The sequence below is a fragment of the Aotus nancymaae genome, unplaced genomic scaffold, assembly GCF_030222135.1.
Source record: "Aotus nancymaae isolate 86718 unplaced genomic scaffold, 86718_ANA_hifiasm-v0.15.2.pri h1tg000010l, whole genome shotgun sequence".
Classification (NCBI taxonomy): Eukaryota; Metazoa; Chordata; class Mammalia; order Primates; family Aotidae; genus Aotus; species Aotus nancymaae.
This window is the reverse complement of record NW_026988421.1, coordinates 65147091-65170810: the sequence shown is the minus strand read 5'-3', so window position 1 is coordinate 65170810 and position 23720 is coordinate 65147091. Positions and strand designations below refer to the sequence as shown.

The window sequence follows — 23720 nt, the reverse complement described above, 5'->3', positions numbered from 1 at the left end:
TTAATACTTAAACTGTGTATGTTAAACAGGTTCTCTGTAGATTGCCTTTGATGTTCTTCGTTTACTCAGTAGATCTAATGTTAATACGGAGATAGAATTACCCTTTAGCATTTGAGAAGGGGGCCAGTTAAGGGCTTAGGTGCAAGGGATGTATTACACTTACAACCTTCTATCTTTGGTATATGAGAAATAGTTCAATCATAGCATCATAGGGCTAAAGGGAATTAAATAATTCGTCTTGCTCACTCTCCTGCCTTCAGGCTAGACTGCAGCTCAACTATTTTAATGTAATATGGGAAGAATAGAGGGGCCAGGAAGATAAGGTAGAAGGAAAATGGACATTTCATAGATTCTCTCTAATTTGATTCTCTGATGGTCCCACATAAGGAAACATTTCATTATATCTAATCTAAATATTTATGCTGTGAATGTTTAAACAAGGAAAGAAATAGAGATAATAGGTTTTTCTCAAGTCATGCACCTGTCAAAAACCAGAGCATCATAGGATTTTAGAGCTCATAAGTGGATTTAACAGTCATTTAACCCAACTCCTTTTTAGAGATGAGATAATTTAAGATGAATTCTGTGGATCCCTTATAAGTGAAGATGGAGAACAGTAGGCTTTTATCAGTGTTCTACATTTGAGGTCTGCTACTAAATGATCTTTAGTTTTTCCGTTGCCACTCTAAATCATCTTAATCTTTTATAAACAAGGAGATATTCAAACCTTTTGACCATTTCTGTTGTTTTTCTTTATATCTTCTATAAATTATTCACATCTCTCTAAAAATGTAAAGCTCAGATTTTCACATTGCATGCAAATAGAATTCTAGCCAGTGTTGAGCACGGTAAGAAAATCTTCCCAAACTCTTTGCATATTTTACCATTTTAATACATGATGGCTGTTCAGATAGCCTGACTACTTCTTGATTCTAATGAAAATTTTCTTTTGGTGTGAAAAGCAGCAAGTGTCATTTTATTTGTTTTACTTCCAAGAAGCTGACTCCAGGTCTAGTTCCTGAGAAGCAACCAACCTAAGCCAGAGGCTTGCTGAGAGGCTGATTTAATCCCAAAATTAGATGAAAGCAGTGTTTCTTTACCCTTTTGGGGGCTAAGAACCTCCACTATTTTTTTATAGAGACAGAATCTTGCTCTGTCATCCAGGCTAGAGTGCACTGCTACCATCATAGCTCACAGCAGCCTTGAACTCCTGGGCTTATGTGATCTTCCTGCCTTGGCCTCCTAAAGCACTGAGATTATAGGTGTGAGTCACTGTACCTAGCCAAGAACCTCTTTTATATTTCACTAAAATTATTCTTACATTGGCCTGTAGTCCCAGCTGCTAGGGAGGCTAAGGCAGGAGGATCATTTGAGCCCAGGAGTTTGAGACTATAGTGTACAATAATCACACATCTGATAGCCACAGCACCCAGCCTAGACAACATAGCAAGACTCTGTCTCTAAAGAAGTAAAATAACTTACATTGGGAAATTTTCAACATATACCAAGGTAGAGTGAATAATATGAATTTTCTATGTACTAATTATTCATCTTCAACAATTATCAAATCAGAGCCAATCTTGTATAATTTATATCCCCATCCAGTACTCCCCACCTCATAACCTCAATTATTTTGAAACCTCAACTATTATTTTTATATCTATAAAGACTTTAGAGTATATTTCTAAAAGATAAAAGACTCAAATTTTAAAAGTACACGTACAAACATTTATTTATTTATTTATTTATTTTGATACAGAGTTTCATTCAGTTGCCCAGGCTGGAGTGCAGTCTCATCCTGTTGCCCAAGCACAATCTCAGCTCACTGCAACCTCCAACCGCCAGGTTTAAGTGATTCTCATGCCTCAGCCTCTTGAGTAGCTGGGATTACAGGCATGCTGTACCATTATCTGGCTCATTTTTGTGTATTTAGTAGAGATGGGGTTTCACCATGTTGACCAGACTTGTCTCGAACTCCTGGCCTCAAGGGCTTTGTTTGCCTCAGCCTCCCAAAGTGCTGGAATTACAGGTGTGAACCACCATCAAAAACATTTATTAATTTCTTAATATGGAACCCCTTTGAGAATCTGATAAAAGTTACGGACTTTTGCTTCAAAAAAATTCATGTACAAGTGTATGTACACACACAACATTTTCAGGGTGGTGATAGTTCTGAAATGAATTTGCAACCTTCTTCACACTTATTGGCCCTCCTTTATGAACCTCTCTTCTTAATTATATGATATTACATGATCTTCCATAGGAAGTCATACATGTAAGCTTTATTTACTAGACTTTTTTTTGAAAGTGTTTTATTCAAGGTACTAAGGAAATAGAGATATAAGTAAGATGGGTCTTTGCAGAGTAATAGGGGACCTGTGATATATAAATAATGACAATAAGATGTAATATAGTGAGTGCTCCAAGACAAACATGGTTTTCTAGGAATCAAGAGGAGAAAGGTTATTTCTGTCAGAGGAATTAAAGTAGCTTTTAGAACGGGCTTGAAGAATGGCAGAATTGTGCTGCTGGATATAAGCAACAGAATTCTAGACAAGGGAACGTCCCAAGACTGAGTCTGAAAACAAGAAATCATTTGTGTCTGAGGGTTTAATTTGCTTAGTGAGTAGGATATATGAAGGGCCGTAGTAGGAAAAGAATGAAAAGCTAGGTTAGGGCTAGATCATGAGACTATTGATCACCACATTGAGAAGTTGAAATTTTGATAAATGGTAGGCAAGCCAGAGATGGAATTTGACCATGTTTATCATTTAGAAAATTTACTATGGTGAAGTGGACTGGAAGGAAGACTTGAGGTTGAGAGACCTGTTACGAAGTTACACCAGAAGTCAGGTAGAGACGTAATGAGGTCCTGGTAGCATTAGGAACAGAGGGTGGGGAGAACCAAAAGAATGGTAGAAGTAGAATCAATGAGACATAGGGAGATTACATGTTTAAGGGTAGGAAATGGTTGAAGATGACTTGGTATTTTGAGTCTGGTGAAGATAGTACCATTAACACATTCTGATGAGAAAACTCTTATTATTACAACAACCCTTTACTCAGGTTATTGCTGTTCTTGATGTTCATTGGAATCTCTAGGACTTTTACTGTATCATTTTCTTTTTTTTTGGGACAGAGTCTCGCTCTGTCACCCAGGCTGGAGTGCAGTGATACAATCTCGGCTCACTGCAACCTCCACTTCCCAGGTTCAAGTTATTCTCATGCTGCAGCCTCCCATGTCTCTGGGATTACGGGTGCTCGTCACCACACCCAACTAATTTTTGTGTTTGGCGCAGAGACAGGGTTTTTTGCCATGTTGACCAGGCTGTCTTGAACCCCTGACCTCAAGTGACCCACCCACCTAGACTTCCCAATGTGCTGGGATTAAAGGTGTGAGCCACTGTACCCAGACTGACTATGTCATTTTCTTACTAGTCAGATCCCTTTTTACCTCTCTTCCTTCTTAACATATCCTCAAACTCCTTTTTCTCCTGTTTTTCTACTTCATTTGTCCTATAAATCTTAGGTCTAGTCAAATCTAACCATCCCATTATTCCATTCCTACAGCCACGGTATAGATTGCTGCTGGAGATTTTTACAGACTTAAGAATTGGTGCCACCCCTTGATTGGTTTCTAACATTGGTTGAGCTCTCAGTAGGATCCTAATACCATTTATATCCCTAGTCTGCTTTTTTTCTCCCATTTTGCTTAGGATAGAGTCTAAATTTCCATTAAAAAAAAAAATTTACAAAGAAAAGAGGGCCAGGTGCTTTGGCACCTAGCACTTTGGGAGGCTGAAAGGATCACTTGACCCTAGGAGTTCAAGGCTGTAGTGAGCTATGATCACTCCACTGTACTCCAGTCTGGGGGACAGAATGGGACTCTGTCTCAAAAAGAAAGGCAATTTAATTGGCTCGTGATTCCGCAGGCTGTATAAGTATGGCATCAGCATCTCCCTGGCTTTGGGGAAGCCTCAGGGAACTTTTACTCATGATGGAAGGTGAAGTGGGAGCAGACACTTCACATGTGAGAGCAGGAGCGAGACAGCTAGGGGGACGATGCCAGATACTTATAAATAGCCAGATCTCACAAGAGTTTACTCAGTATCGCAAGGGCAGCACCAAAGGGATGGTGCTAAACCATTCATGAGAAATCCAACCCAGTCACCTCCCACCAGGCTCCACCTCCAACACTGGGGATTACAATTCAGCATGAGCTTTAGAGATGACACCATCCAAACTATATCATTCTGCCCCTGCTCCCTCAAATATCATGTCCTTCTGATATTACAAAACACAACCATCCTCTGCCAATGGTTCCCCAAAGTCTTAACTTATTCTAGCATTTAACTGAAAAGTGCCAAGTCCAAAGTCTCATCTGAGACTCAAGCCAAGTTCCTTCCACCTATGAACCTGTAAAGTCAAAGGCAAATTATTTACTTCCAAGATAGAAATCAGCCAAAAAAGAAAAGGAGTTCAGGCCCTATGCAAGCCTGAAACCCAGCAGGCAGTCATTAAGTCTTGTTCTTTTTTTTTTTTTCTTCTTGAGACAGTCTTGCTCTGTTGCGCCCAGGCTGGAGTGCAGTGGCATGATCTCGCCTCGCTGCACCCTCCACCTCCCAGATTAAAGTGATTATTCTGCCTCAACCTCCCGAGTAGCTGGGACTACAGGCTTGCACCACCATGCCTGGCAAATTTTTGTATTTTAAGTAGAGACAGGGTTTCACCATGTTGGCCAGGCTGGTCTTGAACTCCTGACCTCAAGTGATCCACCCGCCTTGATCTCCCAAAGTGTTGGGATTAAGATGTGAGCCATCGCGCCCAGCCACAGTCATTAAATCTTAAAGCTCCAAAATAATCATTGACTCTGGGTCCTACATCCTGGGCAACCTACTTCAAGGAGTGGGCAGTTCCGTCCCTCTGGTTTTTCCACACTGAGGTTGCAAGCTGCCAGTGGCTCTACCATTTTGGGGTCTGCAGGGCAGCAACCCTTTCCCACAGCTCCACTAGGCAGTGCCTCAGTTGGGAGTATGTGTGGGGTCTCCAGCCCTACATTTTTCCTTGGCACCGCCCTAGTAGTATATCTCTGTAGGGCTCTGCCCTGCTCTGCCTGGGCACTCAGGCTTTCTCATATGTCTTCTGAAGTCTAAGTGGAAGCCATCAAGCTTCATTCACTCTTGCACTTGTACTGCCTAGGGATTTAACACCACGTGGTGGCTGAAGCTAGAGCCGTCCCTGACTATGGGGAGCAGTGTCCTGAGGCTCTGCTGGTCAATGGGCTCCTCCTCCACCCCCAAAACTATTCTTTCCTCCTAGACCTCTGAGCCTATGATGGGAGAGGCTACTTCATTTTTCCCATTGTTGGCTATTAGCACTTGGCTCCTTTCATATTTTTTTCTTAAACATTTTCTTCTATCCATTTCCCTCACTAGTGAAAACACATTACTAGTGGGAGTGTTCTTTATTGTTTTCTTCCTTTATAAAGTACGCTCATCTTGAATTCTTCCCTTGAAGAGATGACCCCTCCATTCAAGGCAGTCTAACCTGTCTCTAGATTCTATTACCCTTCTGCTTTTTTGGGAAACTTGCTCTATCATTTATGTCCTCTATATCTTCACATTCTCACTACTAGTTCTTTTATAAATTATTCAAATCTATCTGATCTTTAAATAAAAAATAAATAACATTTCTCTCATCTGATGTCTTTCACTACTACTGTGCTGTGACTTTCTCTCTCTTATTTATTTATTTTGCTATTACTTTCTTGCCTTTTCTTTCAGAAGCCAAATTTCTGGATGAAAATGCATACTTTAAAGCTACTATTTAGTTTCCATTAAATGGCTCCATGTAGCTTTCAAGATAAACCTTAACCTGTCACACAGAGTCTTGGACCTTCCCTACTTTCTCTTCAGCCTCATTTCCTGCCTTTCTCTTTCATATTATGTTTGTTCTAGGCATAACACAGCAAAGCCAGGTTTCTTTTCTTTTCTTTTTTTTTTTTTTTTGAGATGGAGTTTTGCTCCTGTTGCCCAGGCTGGAGTGCAATGGCACTATCTCGGCTCACCGCAACCTCCACCTCCCAGGTTCAAGCGATTCTCCTGCCTCAGCCTACCAAGTAGCTGGGATTATAGGCATGTGCCACCATGACTGGCTAATTTTGTATTTTTAGTAGAGATGGGGTTTCTCCATGTTGGTCAGGCTGGTCTCCAACTCCTGACCTCAGGTGATTCACCTGCCTTGGGCTCCCAAAGTACTGGGCTTATACCGCAACTGGCTGCAAAGCCAGTTTTCTGAACGTGCTATGCTTTTTAAGTTTTATAACTTCATACTTTTCTTTATTTTTCATAACAGCCTTATTGACATATAATTCACATACCATACAGTTGACCTATTTAAATTATATAATTCCATGTTTTTTTATATACCAAAGAGTTGTGCTACTACTACCACAATTTTGGAACATTTCCATCATCCCCTCCAAAGAAACCCTGTGCCCATTAGCAGTCACTCTTCATTTTCCCCTAACCCCCCTTGCGAACCCTAGGCAACCACCAATCTGCTATCCCCATATATTCACCTATTCTGGACCATTTATATAAATGGAATCATACAGTGTGTGCTCTTTTGTGACTGGCTTCTTTCCATGTTTCAAGGTTTATCTGTGGTGTAGCATGAATCAGTATGACATTCCTTTTTCTGATGGAATAGTATTCTATTGTATGGATATAGCACATTTTGTTTGTTTTATTCATCAGTTGATAGACGTTTCTACTTTTGGACTGTTATTAATAATGCTGCAAAGAATATGCACCTACAAGTTTTATAAAATTTTCATTTTCTTGGGTATAGACCTGGGAGTGAAACTGCTGAGTCATATGGTAACTATGATTAACCTTTTAAGGATCTGCCAAACTGTTTTCCAAAACAGCTGTACCATTTTATAGTTTAATCAGGAGTGTGTATTCTTTGGATGAAAAAAATGTATTTTAATATATAATATATATTTAATATTAATATATTTTAATATATCATGTATTATATATAAATATATTTTAATATATAATACTTTAAAATATGTTAAATATATAAAATATCTATTTTAATATAGAGATGAGGTTTCACCATGTTGCCCAGACTTATAACTCCTGAGCTCAAATAAATATATTTTAATATATAATACTTTAAAATATGTTAAATATATAAAATATCTATTTTAATATAGAGATGAGGTTTCACCATGTTGCCCAGACTTATAACTCCTGAGCTCAAGTGATCTGCCTGCCTCAGCCTTCCAGAGTGCTAGGATGACAGGCATGAGCCACACTGCACCCAGCTGAGGATGAATATATTTTCAAATCCTTTGCTCATTTTATAATTGGATTGTCTTAAAATTTTCTTTATTAAAAATGTTTTTGTTGTTTGTATAAATTTATGAAGTGTAAGTGTAATTTTGTTACATGGATATATTGCATAGTGGTGATGTCAAGGCTTTTAAGTGTATCTATCACCAGACTAGCATTCATTGTACTTAAGTAATTTCATCTTCCATCCCTTTCCCACCTCCCCACCCTTCCAAGGCTCCATTGTCTATCATTCCACACTCTACCTCCATGTATATATATTATTTAGCGTCCACTTATGAGAACATGCAGTATTTGTTTTTCCATGTCTTAGTTGTTTCATGTAAGGTAATTATTGTTGAGTTGTGTTTTTTATATATTCTGTATGCAAGTTCCTTATCATATGTATGATTTACAAATAATTTTCCTCCATTCCACTTTCACTTTCTCTTTTTTTTTTTTTGAGACAGGATCTTGCTCTGTCACCCAGGCTGGAATGCAGTGGCTCCATCTCGGCTCACTGCAACCTCCACCTCCCAGGTTCAAGCGATTCTCCTGCCTCACCCTCCCGAGTAGGTGTGCTTACAGGCATATGGCCACCATGCCTGGCTAATTTTTGTATTTTTAGTAGAGACAGGGTTTCACCATGTTGGTAAGGCTGATCTCGAACTCCTGGCCTCAAGTGATCCCAAAGTGCTGAGATTACAGGCATGAGCCCCCAGCTTGGCTGGCTTTCACTTTCTTGATAATATCATTTAGGCATTCACTCTCTCAGTTAGGCTAAATGACATTATCAACAAAGAGAGATAATGCAGGAGGCAGTCATAATTCACTGCAATCTCAAACTCCTGGACTTAAGCAGTCTTCCCACATGGCTTTGCAAGTAGCTGGGACTACAGGCATGTTCCACCATGACTAGTGAATTTTTTTCCTTTTTTTTTTAGAGGTAGGATCTTACTGTGTTGCCTAGGCTGGTCTCAAATTCCTAGGTTCAAGTGATCTTCCTTCTTCACTCTCCTACGTAGCTGGGATTACAGGCACATACATCCATACCTGCTTTTTTTGTCATGTGAAGCACAAAAGTTTTCTAATTTTTTAAAAAATATTTTATTGTATATCTTTTTTTTTCTTTTCTTTTTTTTTTTTTTTGAGACGGAGTTTCGCTCTTGTTACCCAGGCTGGAGTGCAATGGCCTGTTCTCGGCTCACCGCAACCTCTGTCTCCTGGGTTCAGGCAGTTCTCCTTCCTCAGCCTCCTGAGTAGCTGGGATTACAGGCACGCGCCACCACGCCCAGCTAATTTTTTGTATCTTCAGTAGAGACGGGGTTTCACCATGTTGACCAGGATGGTCTCGATCTCTTGACCTCGTGATCCACCCGCCTCAGCCTCCCAAAGTGTTGGGATTACAGGCGTGAGCCACTGCACCCGGCCTTTTATTGTATATCTTTAAGGTATACAACATAACAGCTTTATTGAAATATAATTTATATACGATGCAATTCATCTATTTGAAGTATACAATTCAGTTGGTTTTAGTATATTTCTAGAGTTGTGTAACCATCAGAAAGACTAATCTTTCTGTCTCCATAGATTTGCCTACGCTGGACGTTTTATATAAATACGGTCATAAAATATATGGTCTTTTGTGACTGGTCAAAAAGTTTTTTAATTTTGACGAAGTCATATTTAGCCATTTTTTCGTTTGTTGCTTGTGTTTTTGTTGTTATACCTAAGAAATCATTTCCTAATCCAAGCTCATAAAGATTTATCCCTGTTTTTTTCTAAGAGTTTTAGCTCTTACATTAGGTTTTTGATCCATTTTGAGTTAATTTTTGCATGTTGTGTACAGTAGGGGGAGTCCAGTTTATTCTTTCACATGTGACCGTTTGCAGCTTTATTCTTTTGTAGTTCACCACTGTTGAAATGACTGTTCTTTAGCCACTGAATTGTTTTGGCACCCTTGTGAAAAAAATAAATATCAGATTTTCTTTCTAGACTCTCTATTCTGTTGTGCTAAGTGACTACTACATCATTTTTCTAACTTTTGTTTAGCATACCTTATCTGCCCTCTTCACTTGGCACACTCATAGTTGGTGATTCCTTTCAAATGTCATCTATCAAAAGCCTTACCTTCCCCAGCAGATCTTTTGCATATCTTTGAATACTTACAGCATGTTTTCATCACTCTTTTGAGGTTGATATTTAGTATCTCCTTCAGTGGTTAGTAAGCTTTTTGAAGGTAGAGACTTCGCATTTAATACCTGAATCCTAGAGCTTTAGTGCAGTACCTGATGTGTGGGGGGCTTTTGTATGTTTATAGAAGGAAAAATTGTATTTATGTAATTTTTTAAAAGTATATTTTTTAAAAAGTATATTTATAGAAGGAAAAAATGGTTTGTAGGAGAAATACTGAATTTTGTTTGGAATATGTTCATTTCTGGGTCCTTCAGGACATCTAGGTGTCAGTAGACTTTTTAAATATTATTTATTGAAATTTGCTTTTATCTTTCTTATTTTATGTACTTACTTGTTAGATATTTATTGGGTACCTGTCATGTGACAGGGGACAGTGCTAGGCTCTGCAGTTACAATAATGAATTAAACAACATCCTACACTCATAAAGTTTTCATTCTAGTAGGGAAACATACAGTATACAAATGGTTTAAGACAGTTGACAATAAAACCAGCAAGGAAATCCAGAGCCTGAAGGGGAGATCAACACTGGAGATACAGACTTTGGAATCATCTTCAGTGAGGTGATAATTGAAACTGTAAATGTGATACTATACAGAAATGCCAAGTAATTGAACATACAAGAGGAATAATACTGCAGAGAGAATCTTGATATACAGAGTTTTTGGGGAAAATGATCCAAATGGGAAAACCAGAAGAATAGAACCTTGGGAACCAAGGAAAAAGAGAAGGAAAAAAATATATAGAATAGTCAAGGAGGATTAGGCCTATGAAAAAGCCAAGACTTCAGATTGTTAGGTAGTCATTAGTAATCATTAGAAATAAATTTCAAGGAAGTTGCTGAAGCCAGTTTTTAAAAGATTAAATCTTGGGACTTTTTGGAACCAGTAAAACTGTTCCATGATTTTTTTTCTTATTATGCTATATCCACGAATGAAGATTTGAAATGTATATATTCAGTTGTTATTCATCTCTGTTCTTATCGGCTTCATTTTGTTTTTTTGTTTTTTTTTTTGAGAGGCCTGAAAATTAGTTCCATAAAGAATCTCTTTCTTTCAGAGTTGTTATCCATTGAATTTCTTTCATTTTGAAAGCCTTTGCATTTTTTAAATTCCATCATTCTTCCTATAAGAATGTATTTGCTTTCTTGGGCTAAACATTGTTTGACCATTTGTAGGAATAGTTGCAATGCATATATATGGACAGTTATATATGGTCAGCTAACATGTAACTTTTTTTTCTCAAATAGTGACAGAAATGTTGGTAAATGTTCTGAGTATTTGCTCTGATGATGAACTAATGACTGAAGGTGAAGACCAGTTTGATGGTATGATTATTCATCTTATTATTTTTTTTAATTGTGAAATGGTATTTCTTTACTGCCTAGCCTCAGTACACACTATTTTGCAAAAAGTAGTCATTGCTTGGAGATGACTGTGCTATTTGATAAGTAACAAGTCACTTTTTTTGGGATATTAAAATTTGAAAATAATTTTAGTTATTTCATTTTTTTATGATAATATGGGGAAGAAGGTGAACTTTGGGAAAGGAGAAATTTGGAAGAAAGACCATAGGAAAGGAAAACTGAAGTATTAAAAAGATGTGGTTCTTGATGAATATGGACACTGCTTAGAGAAAAGAGGATAAAAATACTATTTGTTTTATTAGTACAATATTCTTAGTGCATCAGAAACATACCTGAACTCTCAATTTGGTTTTTCCTTCCTTTCAGACACTAAAATAGACTGTTTCTAAATTAGTGTGGTTGTGTTCTAAAAGACCACTTGCTAATTTAGTTTGAGATTCTGAAAGCATTTTTTCTGTAAAAACAAAGTTATACACGGTTGTTGTTATGTAAGCCAACAGGCCTGTGTACCTAATGCATGCTTATAATAAAAAGTAGTACTATAGAAGCAAAATTCATTTTATTTTGTTTTGAAATTTTATTCAAAACTATTATTTAAATGTTTATTTATTAAAACCTGAGTACATAAAAATACAAACAATTTATAAACCAAAAACTCTTCCCTTCCATATTCCCCTCACATCTATGTTTTAGTATACAGGTTTTTTTTTGCGGGGGTGCGGCTTTCCGGCAAAAACCGGAAAGCCTGCTAGACAAATTCTAAAAGTGCTATCACACTGTTTTAGTATACTTTTTGTAGTTGTAATCAGTACTTAAATGTTTCCATATATTAAACATGGTAATTGTTTACCATGTTAACATGATAATCTATATATTGGCAAGATTTAATAGCTATATATTTCTTTTTATTTTGAGATGGAGTCTCATTCTGTTGCCAGGCTGGAGTACAGTGTCACAATCTCAGCTCACTGCAACCTCTAGCTCCCTGGTTCAAGTGATTCTCCTGCCTCAGCCTCCCAAGTAGCTGGGACTACAGGCGTGCGCCACCACGCCCAGCTAATTTTTTTGTACTTTTAGTAGAGACAGAGTTTCACCATGTTGGCCAGGATGGTCTCGATTTCTTGACCTTTTGATCGCTCGCCTTGGCCTCCCAATGTGCTGTGATTACAGGCATGAGCCACCGCACTTGGCCATAGCTAATATTGCTAAGTCTATTCTATAATGTTTGGCCAGGTATGGTGGTTTATACCTATAATCCCAGCACTTTTGAGAGGCCAAGGCAGGAAGATCCCTTGAGTCCAGGAGTTGGAGACCAGCCTGGGCAATATGGAAAGATTTCCCTGTCTCTATTAAAATCTGTATATCTATGTATCTGTGTGTGCATGTGTGTGTATGTGTGTGTGTATGTGTGTGTGTATGTGTATGCACGCACACACCATAATTTTAATTTTCATAGTTAATCTCATATTGTTTGGCAATTGGGTTCTAAATCTTATTATGAATAACAGTAAAATAAACATGTTTGTATAATAGCTTTTATTTTCCTCCTTGGAATAAATTTATTGAACAGAATTATAGAGTTACAGAATTAACTCTGCAACTCTTTAGCTTCATTGTTTTAGTTGTGAACTACCAGATTGCTTTGCAGAAGGACTGGATCACTGTGAAGTGCCTCCAGCAAGGAAGCCATAGACATATTTCTCCACAGGACTACCTCATTGGATTTTGGTTATTTTTACTTAATTGCTTTATGGCTATATAGTAGTAAATTATAGTTGCTTAAGTTCACATTTCTTTGATTTCTAGTGATGCTAAGTAGAAAATTACTATTTTCCAACTGTGTAAACTGTCCTCCATTTCATTTGATCACTTACTGAGTAAAATCTGAATGATACCTATATAGAAATTTCTCTACTTACAAACAGGTTTGATCTTTTTTTTTTTTTTTTTTTTTTTTGAGACGGAGTTTCGCTCTTGTTACCCAGGCTGGAGTACAATGGCGTGATCTCGGCTCACCGCAACCTCTGCCTCCTGGGTTCAGGCAATTCTCCTGCCTCAGCCTCCTGAGTAGCTGGGATTACAGGCACGCGCCACCATGCCCAGCTAATTTTTTTTGTATTTTTAGTAGAGATGGGGTTTCACCATGTTGACCCCAGGATGGTCTCGATCTCTTGACCTCGTGATCCACCCACCTCGGCCTCCCAAAGTGCTGGGATTACAGGCGTGAGCCACCGCGCCCGGCAGGTTTTATTCTAAAACACTTGAAAGCCCATTTGTTGGCCGGGCACGGTGGCTCACGCCTGTAATGCCAGCACTTCAGGAGGCTGAGGCAGGTGAATCACTTGAGGTCAGGAGTTTGAAACCAGCCTGTCCAACATGGCAAAACCCCGTCTTAAAAAAAAAAAAAAGGAAAGCCCATTTGTTGAAAGTACAAAGTAACTGTGTACAAGTACTACCATTGCCATCTGTTGGTGGTAGGTAGAAAATGTGCTTTTGTTCTTATACTTTGGTTAATAACTGACATAGCATATTTATATCAATTATTTTTTGGTTTGGATAGTAAACTTTAATGAATAATACTTACTTTTCCTTATTTTAATTATCTTTCCTTTTTTTTTTTTTTTTTTTTTGAGATGGAGTCTTGCTCTGTTGCCCGGGCTGGAGTATAGTGGCACAATCTAGGCTCACTGCAACCTCTGCCTCCTGGTTGGTTCAAATGATTCTCCTGCCTCAGCCTCTTGAGTAGCTGGAATTACAGGCACCCACGATTGTGCCCAGCTAATTTTTGTATTTTTAGTAGAGATGAGGTTTCACCATCTTGGCCAGGCTTTTCTTGATCTCCTGACCTCAGGTGATCCGCCCGCCTCGGTCTCCCAAAGTGCTGGGATTACAGGGGTGAGCCACCGTGCCGGGCCATTGAATAGTTTTAAACAGATATTTTGTTTCCCTGTTCTGCTGTCACTGTTTGTTGTAAGACTAGACCTGGGCTCAGATTCTAGTTCCTTATGATGGTTCTGTGGCATCAGACAACTTACTTAACCTTTCTGAGTCTCAGTTTCTCTTATCTTCAAAGAAATGACAATAATATCTACTTCATAATGTTGAAGATATTGAGATAATGAATAATTGAAATAATTATTGGCACATAGCCTAATTTTTTAAAGTAAAGTTTTCTGTTTTTCAAATTCTGTGAAATATTTAGTGAGAGTTTTAATTGATATCATATTAAATGCATATCTGAACCCAGGGAGGTTTTTTAAATTTTTCTTAAGAGATAAGGTTTCCCTCCATTGTCCAGGCTGGTCTTGAACTCCTGGCCTCAAGCAGTCCTCCCACTTCAGTTTCTCAAAAAGTGCTGAGATTACAGGCATGAACCACCATGCCCAGCCAAGGTTTTTTTTGGTTTTCTTTTGTGTTATTGTTTTTTTAAAAAATAAATCAATAGTATTTAGTTTTCCAAACTAAGACCAAGAACTCTTGCTCTATATAATTATTTTATTTACTATAATTACTTCATTTAATACATAATTCCTTCATTTAAGATTATATAGTTTTTGTTTGAAAAACTTTTGTTATTGTCAAGTTAAATTAATACTTCAATATTTCATGTTCTTATTTCTACTACAACTGGTATCTCTCAACATATTTTCTATCTGTATGGGAATATACTATATATTTGTGGGTTTATCTCGTATCTAACAAACTTGAATTAGCAGAATTATTTTTTATGATAATTTTTATTTTCTATTTTAAAAATCTGTCACTTATAGGGGATCTGTATTGTTATTTTCTGCATTTTTACCTTTCTTTTATTCTTTAAAAGTTATTATCAATATTGCCAATAGTAAGTTAAATAGGAATGATGGTAGGTAATGCTTTTAGTCCTCTTCCTATAAGAAGAAGAAAAAAGTTTCCTTGTTAAGTCTAATTATAGTACTTGGTTTTAGGTACCTATGATTTATGTGAAGAAAGATACAGAGTCATGTTTTGAGATTTAACCAGAAATAAATATAAAATTTTATTATATTCTAATGAGAAGATTTTATATATCATCAATATTTTTCCTGTTAGTATGATAATTTATTCACTTGTTATATTATTCTTGCTTTCCAGGGATGAATTTAATTTGATCATTAAAGAGGCAATGTAGTTTAATGAAAAGGATCAGTGGTTTAGGTGTCTTGTCACTACCATTCACTAGCTGTGTGATCTTAGAAAAAGCACCTAATTTCTCAGGATTTTCTTATCCAGAAAATGAGGGAATAGAGAGAATAAAAATTTTTTCCCACTCTCAAATAATTTTAAGAATTGTTAAGCACCGTTTATGACAATGTTTCTATGGGAAAATACATTGAGTTTCAGCTTAGAACTAGATCTCCCTTCACTGCTAACAGGGCAGATACAATTACTCCTCATTTTTTTTTAACTCTTCCGCTATCAAGTATTAGGAGTAGGGACTCCAAGAAAGTTTTAGGAATATGAGTCTGGGAGTTTGCATGGAGGAATGGGAATAGTTTGAAAGAGAAAAGAATATTGAGGAAATGAAGGGCAGAGGAGGAGATTCAGATAGATACTGAGGTTTAAGATGGGGTAGGGAAAGTGTACTGGAACTAGGTTTATTTCCCTTCATTATTTTTATTTCCTGATTTCTTCCATTTACCTCTGTCCATCTTTTCTCCTTTCCTTTCACCATGGTGGCATGCCTTCTGTTCTTTCCTTCCTCTTTTCCTACACAACAGTAGAAACATCCTTGGACTTGGTCTGGGAAGAAATCTGACTTTGGAAAGAAAACCTAATGGATGGCTGTGGAATCAGAATAAGGGTTTAGCTTTTCTTTGGGGAAAGAGAGAGAGAGCAGGAGGATTGGAGATCTGAGTCTCAGGAAAGAAGGAGTAATTTTTATATATTTAAAACTAAGATGGCTGGGTGAGGTGGTTCATGCTTGTAATCCCAGTACTTTGGGAGGCCAAGGCAGGTGGGTCACCTGAGGTCAGGATTTTGAGACCAGCCTGGCCAACATGGGAAAACCCTGTCTCTACTAAAACCATACAAAAAATTAGCCAGATGTGGTAGCATGTGCCTGTAGTCCCAGCTGCTTGGGAGGCTGAAGTGGGAGAATTACTTGAACCTGGGTGGCAGAGGTTGTAGTGAGCCGAGATTGCACCATTGCACTTCAGCCTGGTTGGACAGAGCAAGACTGGGTCTCAAAAAAAATTTAGATTAGGTAAAGGCATAAGACTGTTGTTAAGTGGTAAATCTTTGGTGCCCTATGTTGTTTAATGTATATATGGGGCCATTCTTAAGACAAAAATTTGCATTAACACTAAAGTATAAATGCACATGGCATCTCTTTTAGAAGTGTTGATTGTAAAAGAGAATTTTTGAACACTGATTTCTGTGATATTTAGGTTGCATACAATTTTTTCCAGATATTTATCTTTTGTCTTCAGTTTGGTAAAGGGAAATACATAATCCATATGTGTTACAGTTTCACTAAAATAAGTACATTTCCTGTAATGGAATAATGTATCCCAGCGTTAGAATGGAAGATATGGAAAGCTCAAATGAAACCACCCCAGCTGCCTACTCTTAGAACTATTATTTGATTTGAAACAATCTATTGCTATTTTTGCAAAAAGATGTCCCCTAAACACCCAGATTAGATTGGGGACAGAAAGCACATACTGCTGCTCCTGAGTATATGCAAAAGTTCTGCAATTCAGATTCAGGAAATCATGTGCTTTTGTTAGGGAGTGTGGGAGGTTTAGCTTTTCCTTCGTTGGGAGGGGGTGAGGTTTTCTGCTGAGGCAGTTTATAAAGTTATCTACATTTCTCTGTATGTACTACAGATTTTGCAGATGTTGGTGTCCTTGAAGAACCACATGAGTTTGTATTTCATTTATATCATTACCTTTTACTTAATATACTTCCACAGGTGACACATTTCCTTAGGGGTATGACTATAAATGTGCAATTGTTGTTAGCAGTCTTTTATCAGTCTTACGTGTTTTCACATGTTTTTTTCTGTCCCTAATTATGTCTGCTTTCATCAGATATGATAGTCATTCTGTCCTTAATTTCTTCCGAGCACATATCTTTTAAGAAATCTTTACTTTAGAGCTCTACCCAGTGGCATCCCTCTTTATTCACCAGATTCTACAGTACTACATTTTTCAATTTTTCAAATATGAGGGCCTTCATTTTTCTCCCTTTCTTTCTACATTCATTCTTCAGTACCACTGCCAAGTTAAATCTCTATCTTTTTATTTGTCTCAACCACTTTTTCTCCATCATTCACTTCCTTTTTTCTGGACTCTCCATCTGAAGAACGGCTCATATATGGCAATAAAAAAGGTACAGACCAGACAGAGTAACATTGTTTTGAAATATGACTTCATAAGTTATCCTCATGTCCATGTAAGTTAGCACATTCATCAAGTAATGTTTATGTGGAGTCCTCTTGGGCCTTGTTCAAATTTAGGTTAAGTTTTATCTGAGTTAGTATTTGGTATTTTTAGAAGTCATATTCCAAGATATCTGTCTTTCTGTGCATGGAAATATTTTTCCCTCCTTTTCATTCCTCTTGTTTTAAAATTTCATTCTTTTGCTTATTTGTAATGTTTTGTACTTTTCCCTGCATGATTAGGGTTGTTTGATTGTCTGTATTATTTCCCAAAGAAATGTTACTGTGGACATTTACTTTAATATGATGCATGATGTGTTTGTAGACTGATTTAAAATCCTGATTTGTACAGTGTTTTTATATTCCTGTGAATTTTTCATTTGATATCAGTATAGTTTACATGTCATTCAGTTTTACAGATATAGAAATTAAGACCAAAAATATGAATGTACCTCATTACAGCCATCTTCCCCAAACCCCTACTGCTTATCCCCAGTCTAGCTCCTTAAAAATCTGTCAATTTTAAAACAAAATGTTTATAATAATTGATTAGAAGAGAATCAGGCCTACCTTCTTCTATCCCTGAACAAGTCACTTAATAAACTCAGTTTCTTTGTCTATAAAATGAGGAGATTGCACTTTATAGTATTTCCAATGTCTCTTCAAATTCTAATATTCTATGATTCTTAGATTTTTAGTTTTTTTTTTTTTTTTTTTTTTTTTTTGTATTTTAAAAATACCTGTTTAGAGTGCCATGGTACTCAGGTACCCACACAGTTTTGGACTTGTAAAAGCTGTAGCTTCAGTGCTCATAGTATTTACCCTTTAGAAGATCATAAACATATCATGGAGCCTATTTTTTCCCTCTAAAATATGTCTTTTGTTTCTATCTTTGAAGTTGGATTTCTTTTTCTCTTTTCTTGCAGTCAGGTCCAGTCATTATCTTAGTTTTTAATTATATGTAATTGTGGACGGCTTGAATTTTAAATGAGATGTTCTCTCCCAAAAAGACTTAAGAGTTGTTCAGACCTCTGTATACCTAAGGCCCCTTTTGAACTAGTGTCTTTAGCCTTTCCTTAACCTTCTCCTCAACCATGGTGCTTCCATATGTGTTTTCATTATGTTGAAGCACAGCTCTGAGGAACCACACTTTTGGGTCCAGAGTGATTCTAGTTGCTATATATGAGATAACAGGACTGAGATTGATGATGTTCTTTCTGGAGGCCAAGGGAAGGAAGATAAAACCTTTGAGTCATTCCAGCCAGGGATTTAGTTATTGTGGTATATTTTCTTCTGCATCAATCATAGATAGCACAGCTAACCCTTTAGAGATGAAGCAGTAGTGATCCTTTAGCCATGTTTTTCTCATTGCTTATGTCATACTTACCTAGAGATGTAAAAGATTGTATATATTTGCATGACCTTAGGGACACACTTGGTACATTAGGTTAAGATGTGCATTGTTGACTGCTGGTATAGCCCTTAGTTCAGGATTACCTGCACAGTAGCTCCTTCATGCCATTAGTTTTAAACCAATTCAAAGCAAAAAGCTTATTCTGTCATAGTCTGATGGGATATTGTCAGCCTGCATGTCAAATACTTTGTGATAGTTAAATAAAACTACAGGACTGTTAACAAATTCCTGTCTGTTAGTCTGCATGCCATAGGTTCTCATGAAAATTAAAAAGAGACTATAGGATTATTATCAGTTTTTGCCCTCTGGTTTGTAATGCAAGTTGGGCTCATGTTTCTTTTTATGTTTTTCCCATTGCTGTTTTACTGATTAGCCAGTAGAGTAAAATCATAAAGTTTGTGGATTACTTTTTATTTCTACATGTATCAGACCCCAGTACTAGACCAATGCTGAGCTAAACATTGAGAGAGCAAGAAATTTTTTAGCATGAGTTCATCTAGTACCCTCCATGTAAGTTGGTGGCAGGGGACTTGGTATTTCTTTAGATGAGTGTGGAACAGGCTAACAGAATATTGTAAGCATGCATGCCCTAAACTTGAGCCTTTCTCTCTATTTATTCCATTGAAAGTAGGTTCAGCTGCAGCCCGGAAAGAAATCATAAGAAACAAAATTCGAGCAATTGGCAAGATGGCAAGAGTCTTCTCTGTCCTCAGGTAATGATATATTTTCTTGATTATTTGTTTTGCAGAAATTAACGTTTATTGTACCTTGTTACAAGCATTGTTCCGCTTGACATCTAAAAGCAGCATGGGGCTGGGTGTGGTGATACACACCTGTAATCTCAGCACTTTGGGATGCCAAGGCAGGCGGATCACCTGAGGTCCGGAGTTTGAGACCAACCTCGCCAAGGTGATGAAACCCTGTGTCTACTAAAAATACAAAAATATCTGGCATGGTGGCGCACACCTGTAGTCCCAGCTGCCTGGGAGGCTGAGGCATGAGAATTGCTTGAACCAGGGAGGCGGAGGTTGTGGTGGGCCAAGATTGCACCACTGCACTCCAGCCTGGGCGACAAAGCAAGGCTCTGTCTCCAAAAAAAAAAAAAGGCAACATGGTATGGTATCATTCTTCCTGTAAAGAAGTTACTTAGGCCCTTAGGCCAGGCACGGTGGCTCACGCCTGTAATCCCAGCACCTTAGGAGGCCGAGGTGGGCAGATGTTTGAGCTCAGGAGTTCAAGACCAGGCTAGGAAACATGGCGAAACCCCACCGCTACAAAAAAGAATACAAAAATTAGCTGGGCCTGGTGGCATGCACCTGTGGTTCCAGATGTTTGGGAGGCTGAGATGGGAGGATCACCTGAGTCCAGGAAGTTGTCAGCAGTGAGCTACGATAGCGCCACTGCCCTCTAGCCTCGGTGACGGAGTGAGACCTTGTCTCAAAAAGAAAAAAGTTAATTATATATTTGTTTATTGAAGATGGGAACACAAGTCCCTCTGAAGCTAAGATTTTTGACTCTGATGATTATTATTGCTCATTTTTGGTATCTCTTTTTTTGGTGATAAAACTAAATTTACACCTTGAAAGTTGGAGCAGGGTAAGAAGAAGGGGATACTTTTTAGAGTATTCTTGATGAACTTGTTCATCCATATAGAAAGTCCCTTGTGCTGGAGCCATAAATTGCCTTCCCTGGGGTTAATTCAGGAAGACCAGGTTTAAGGGTACAAATGAATAGGTCAGTCTTTAAAAATTGGTTTGCAAAACTGATTATATCAGACATTTGAACTTCAGTGCATATGAAATACCATATTTTCTCAATAGTATGATGCCCCTTGATGAATCTTACCACATATTTAATAAAGTGTTTCAGGAAAAATAATATATGCCTCAATTGTAAGGCACACCCTCATATCTGAAACACTTAAAATATAGAAAAATAAATGTCTTGAAATTGAGGAAAATATGGTAATAACAAGAATGTTATAAATTTTATATATGGCCTACATCTAGATCCTATGTCTTCTTTTAAATTAAGTACTTGTTGGAAGTATCTAATATTTGTTGTATCTCTCTGCTATAGGGAGGAGAGTGAAAGTGTGCTGACACTCAAGGGCCTGACTCCCACAGGGATGTTGCCTAGTGGAGTGTTAGCTGGAGGACGGCAGACCCTGCAAAGTGGTAATGATGTTATGCAACTTGCTGTGCCTCAGATGGACTGGGGCACATCTCACTCTTTTGCTAACAATACACATAATGCATGCAGGGAATTCCTTCTATTTTTTAGTTCCTGTCTCAGCAGCTGACATAGACAGGGTACTGTATTAGCTAGTGTCTGATTAATACTTGATCAGGGCAGAAAATTGATAGAATGGGCATTCCTTTTGATTGAAAATAATGGTCAGTTCCTCAGCTTTTCATGCAGTGATATGGAAGCAGCTCATATCATAATGTCTGAAATATTTATTCATTTGTCTAACTCACTCTTCTTTTAAAAGCCCCAATTTCAGAATGTGAATCATTCCTATTACTAAAATGGAAATGTAATTCCAAGTTTCTTATTTTTAATTTTTAAAATTTATGTCATTGTATTAGACTATGCTTATATTTAAAACTACTTAATTTAGAGTTAACTACCTGCTTGGGCCCCAGAACATTACTTACGCACTTCAGTTGCCAAAATATTTGTGCAAGGTTTTGTACCCTGGTAAATGATGCCAAAGTTTGTTTTCTGTGGTGTTTGTCAAATGTTCTATGTATAATTAACTGTCTGTAACATGCTGTTTCCTTCCTCTGCAGATGTAGCTGCTTTCCTAAATCTGTCTGTCCTTCTTTAGGTTAGCTGTATGTCTGTAAAAGTATGTTCAATTAAATTACTCCATCAGACACTTGTCTGTCTTTCAATGTAGAAGCAGCTTTGTAGCACCTTGTTTTGAGGTTTGCTGCATTTGTTGCTGCACTTTGTGCATTCTGAACATGAATGTAACATTAGATATTAACTCATTGTTATAAGGGGTTGAATTTAAATCCTGTAAGTCAAAATTAAAAGGGTGTTATTAAGTGTGCCTTTATTTTGCATGAAAATAAAAAGAATTATACGTAAAGCATTTCTGTAATCTGGCTCATTGAATATTTTATACTTAAAAAAACTTTTTTGGGTGTAAATATTTGTGTAAATACTGGGTTAACATTTTTAAAGCCCATTACAGATTAAATAGAAGGGAGTGATGTGAATATTAGTGACCATACATAGTAATTCAGTCTAGATTTCTTTCCCTGTGGTTGGAAAGCAAAAAATATGATGTGGAAAAGCCTGCATTTCTTGTAGTCACTTTTGACAGCCCTCTAAGGGTCATTGTCTATTAAAATAGACAGCAACAGATCTGATATTTTCCTTAGTCATAGTTAAGTTTCTTTTTGGTGTTGTAATTAGTGACTTTTTTAGAGAGAAAAAAATAGGCAATTTTAACATTTTGAATGAATTTAAATTTGACTTCACAATTTTATTTCATTCAGTTCCATAATAAGTGCTTGCTTTTCTTCTTTCTCTCTTTTTTGTTCATTTGTTCTTTCTTTCTCTTTTTCTCTTCTCTTTCTTTCCCATTCTCTCTCTCACTCTCTTTTCCTTTTTTTTTGTGTGTGTGTGTGTACATGTGTGTGTGAGAGACAGAGAGAGAGAGAGAGAGAGAGAGAGAGGTCTGGTCTCTTGCTCTGTCACCCAGGCTGGAGTGCAATGCAGCCACAACCTCCTGGGCTCAAGCAGTCCTCCATTTGAGCCTCCGGAGTAGCTGAGACTGTAGGCTTATGCCACCACACCCGGCTAATTTTTTTTATTTTTTGTAGAGAGAAGGTTTCCCTGTATTGCCCAGGCTGGTCTCAAACTCCTGAGCTCAAGCAATCTTCTGACCTCAGCCTCCCAAAGTGCTGGGATTATAGGTTTGAGCCAGTATGCTTGGCCAATGATTGCTTTTTAATAAAAAAAAAATTTCCTATAAACAATTTTTACTTGTAGCCTATACATGTTCTATTTTAAGTGTCATTGTATTGTCCACTACCAACACTGGTATATCTGAAAAGTACACTGTGTTTTGAAATTATAGTTATAAATTTTCGTTCTGAATGAGGTTTCTTTTTTTGATTTTTTTTTTAAAAAAGCTGCTTTGATTTGCTTTACATTCCTTGCCTTCCATTTTTCTTACTATATTGTAAAGATTAGAAAAATGAACTAAGAATAATTTCATGAATGTATATTAAAACAAGATCTTAAACATTCAATAAAACTGGTAAAAATGTTAATAGAAAAGGATGAACTCGAATAGCTTCAAAAATACTATACTCTTCTTTGTTCAGAAAACAAAAATAAAACCAAAAGGGTATCATACTTAAATAAATCTATACTATAGTCATCTCTCAATTATCCTTGGATATAACATTACTTTTATATTGTATCCACAGCAAACCTTGCTTTCAGATTTCACAATTAGCACCTGCTAATTACATGCTTTGTTGACAGCTCAGCACTTCTATTTATTCTTAATTTGCACACAGCTTGACGCTCATTCCTTCAGCTTTGAAACCACCCTCAATTGCTGGGGAGATTTGAAAGACAGCAGCTTTGCTGGGGGGACTCTCTGTTCCCATCATGGACTAAATTACTGGAAGGAGTTGAGTTTAAGGGGTCTAATTTGGGACCCCTTAAACTAGATAACTTCTAGTTTTGCTAGCTCTTGATAGTGTGGTTTGGGCATTTGGTTGAAATTATTTTGCTAGCGTAAGATAAATCCACTTTGAAACAAATAACAAAAGTCATACAAAAGCTACATCTTTGTGATTATTTTTTAAAAAGTTAACCTACATTTTAAATTTTAGTAGTTAAGTTTCCTGATGTTAGTACATATAATTGAGAGGTATTGCAAAAGGAAAAAATTTTATATCTAAGACCTCATGCCTAATTATCAGAAAATAAAAATTGTCTTTTCAAGAACTTTAAAAGTTAATTTACAT

General features: G+C 37.2%; 1 protein-coding gene and 1 non-coding gene across 7 annotated transcripts in view; one reads left to right on the top strand and one right to left on the bottom strand.

Annotated features, from left to right (window-relative positions):
- The window catches only part of PPP3CB (protein phosphatase 3 catalytic subunit beta), a 58256-nt gene that overhangs the window by 29171 nt on the left and 5365 nt on the right, over positions 1-23720 (top strand). For 2 of the 6 annotated variants that reach the window (XM_064374295.1, XM_064374299.1), the window contains exons 10-12: positions 10787-10864; positions 19352-19433; positions 20800-20897. In XM_064374295.1, coding sequence (XP_064230365.1) covers positions 10787-10864; positions 19352-19433; positions 20800-20897 — 258 coding nt within the window. Of the gene's footprint in view, positions 1-10786; positions 10865-17230; positions 17258-19348; positions 19434-20799; positions 20898-23720 lie in introns of all 6 variants that reach the window. The other 4 variants (XM_064374296.1, XM_064374294.1, XM_064374298.1 and 1 more) reach the window with 3 other exon arrangements.
- On the bottom strand, positions 11621-11682 carry LOC135274069 (U7 small nuclear RNA). The gene has a single exon (XR_010341882.1). It is a non-coding gene; the product is annotated as a U7 small nuclear RNA (small nuclear RNA).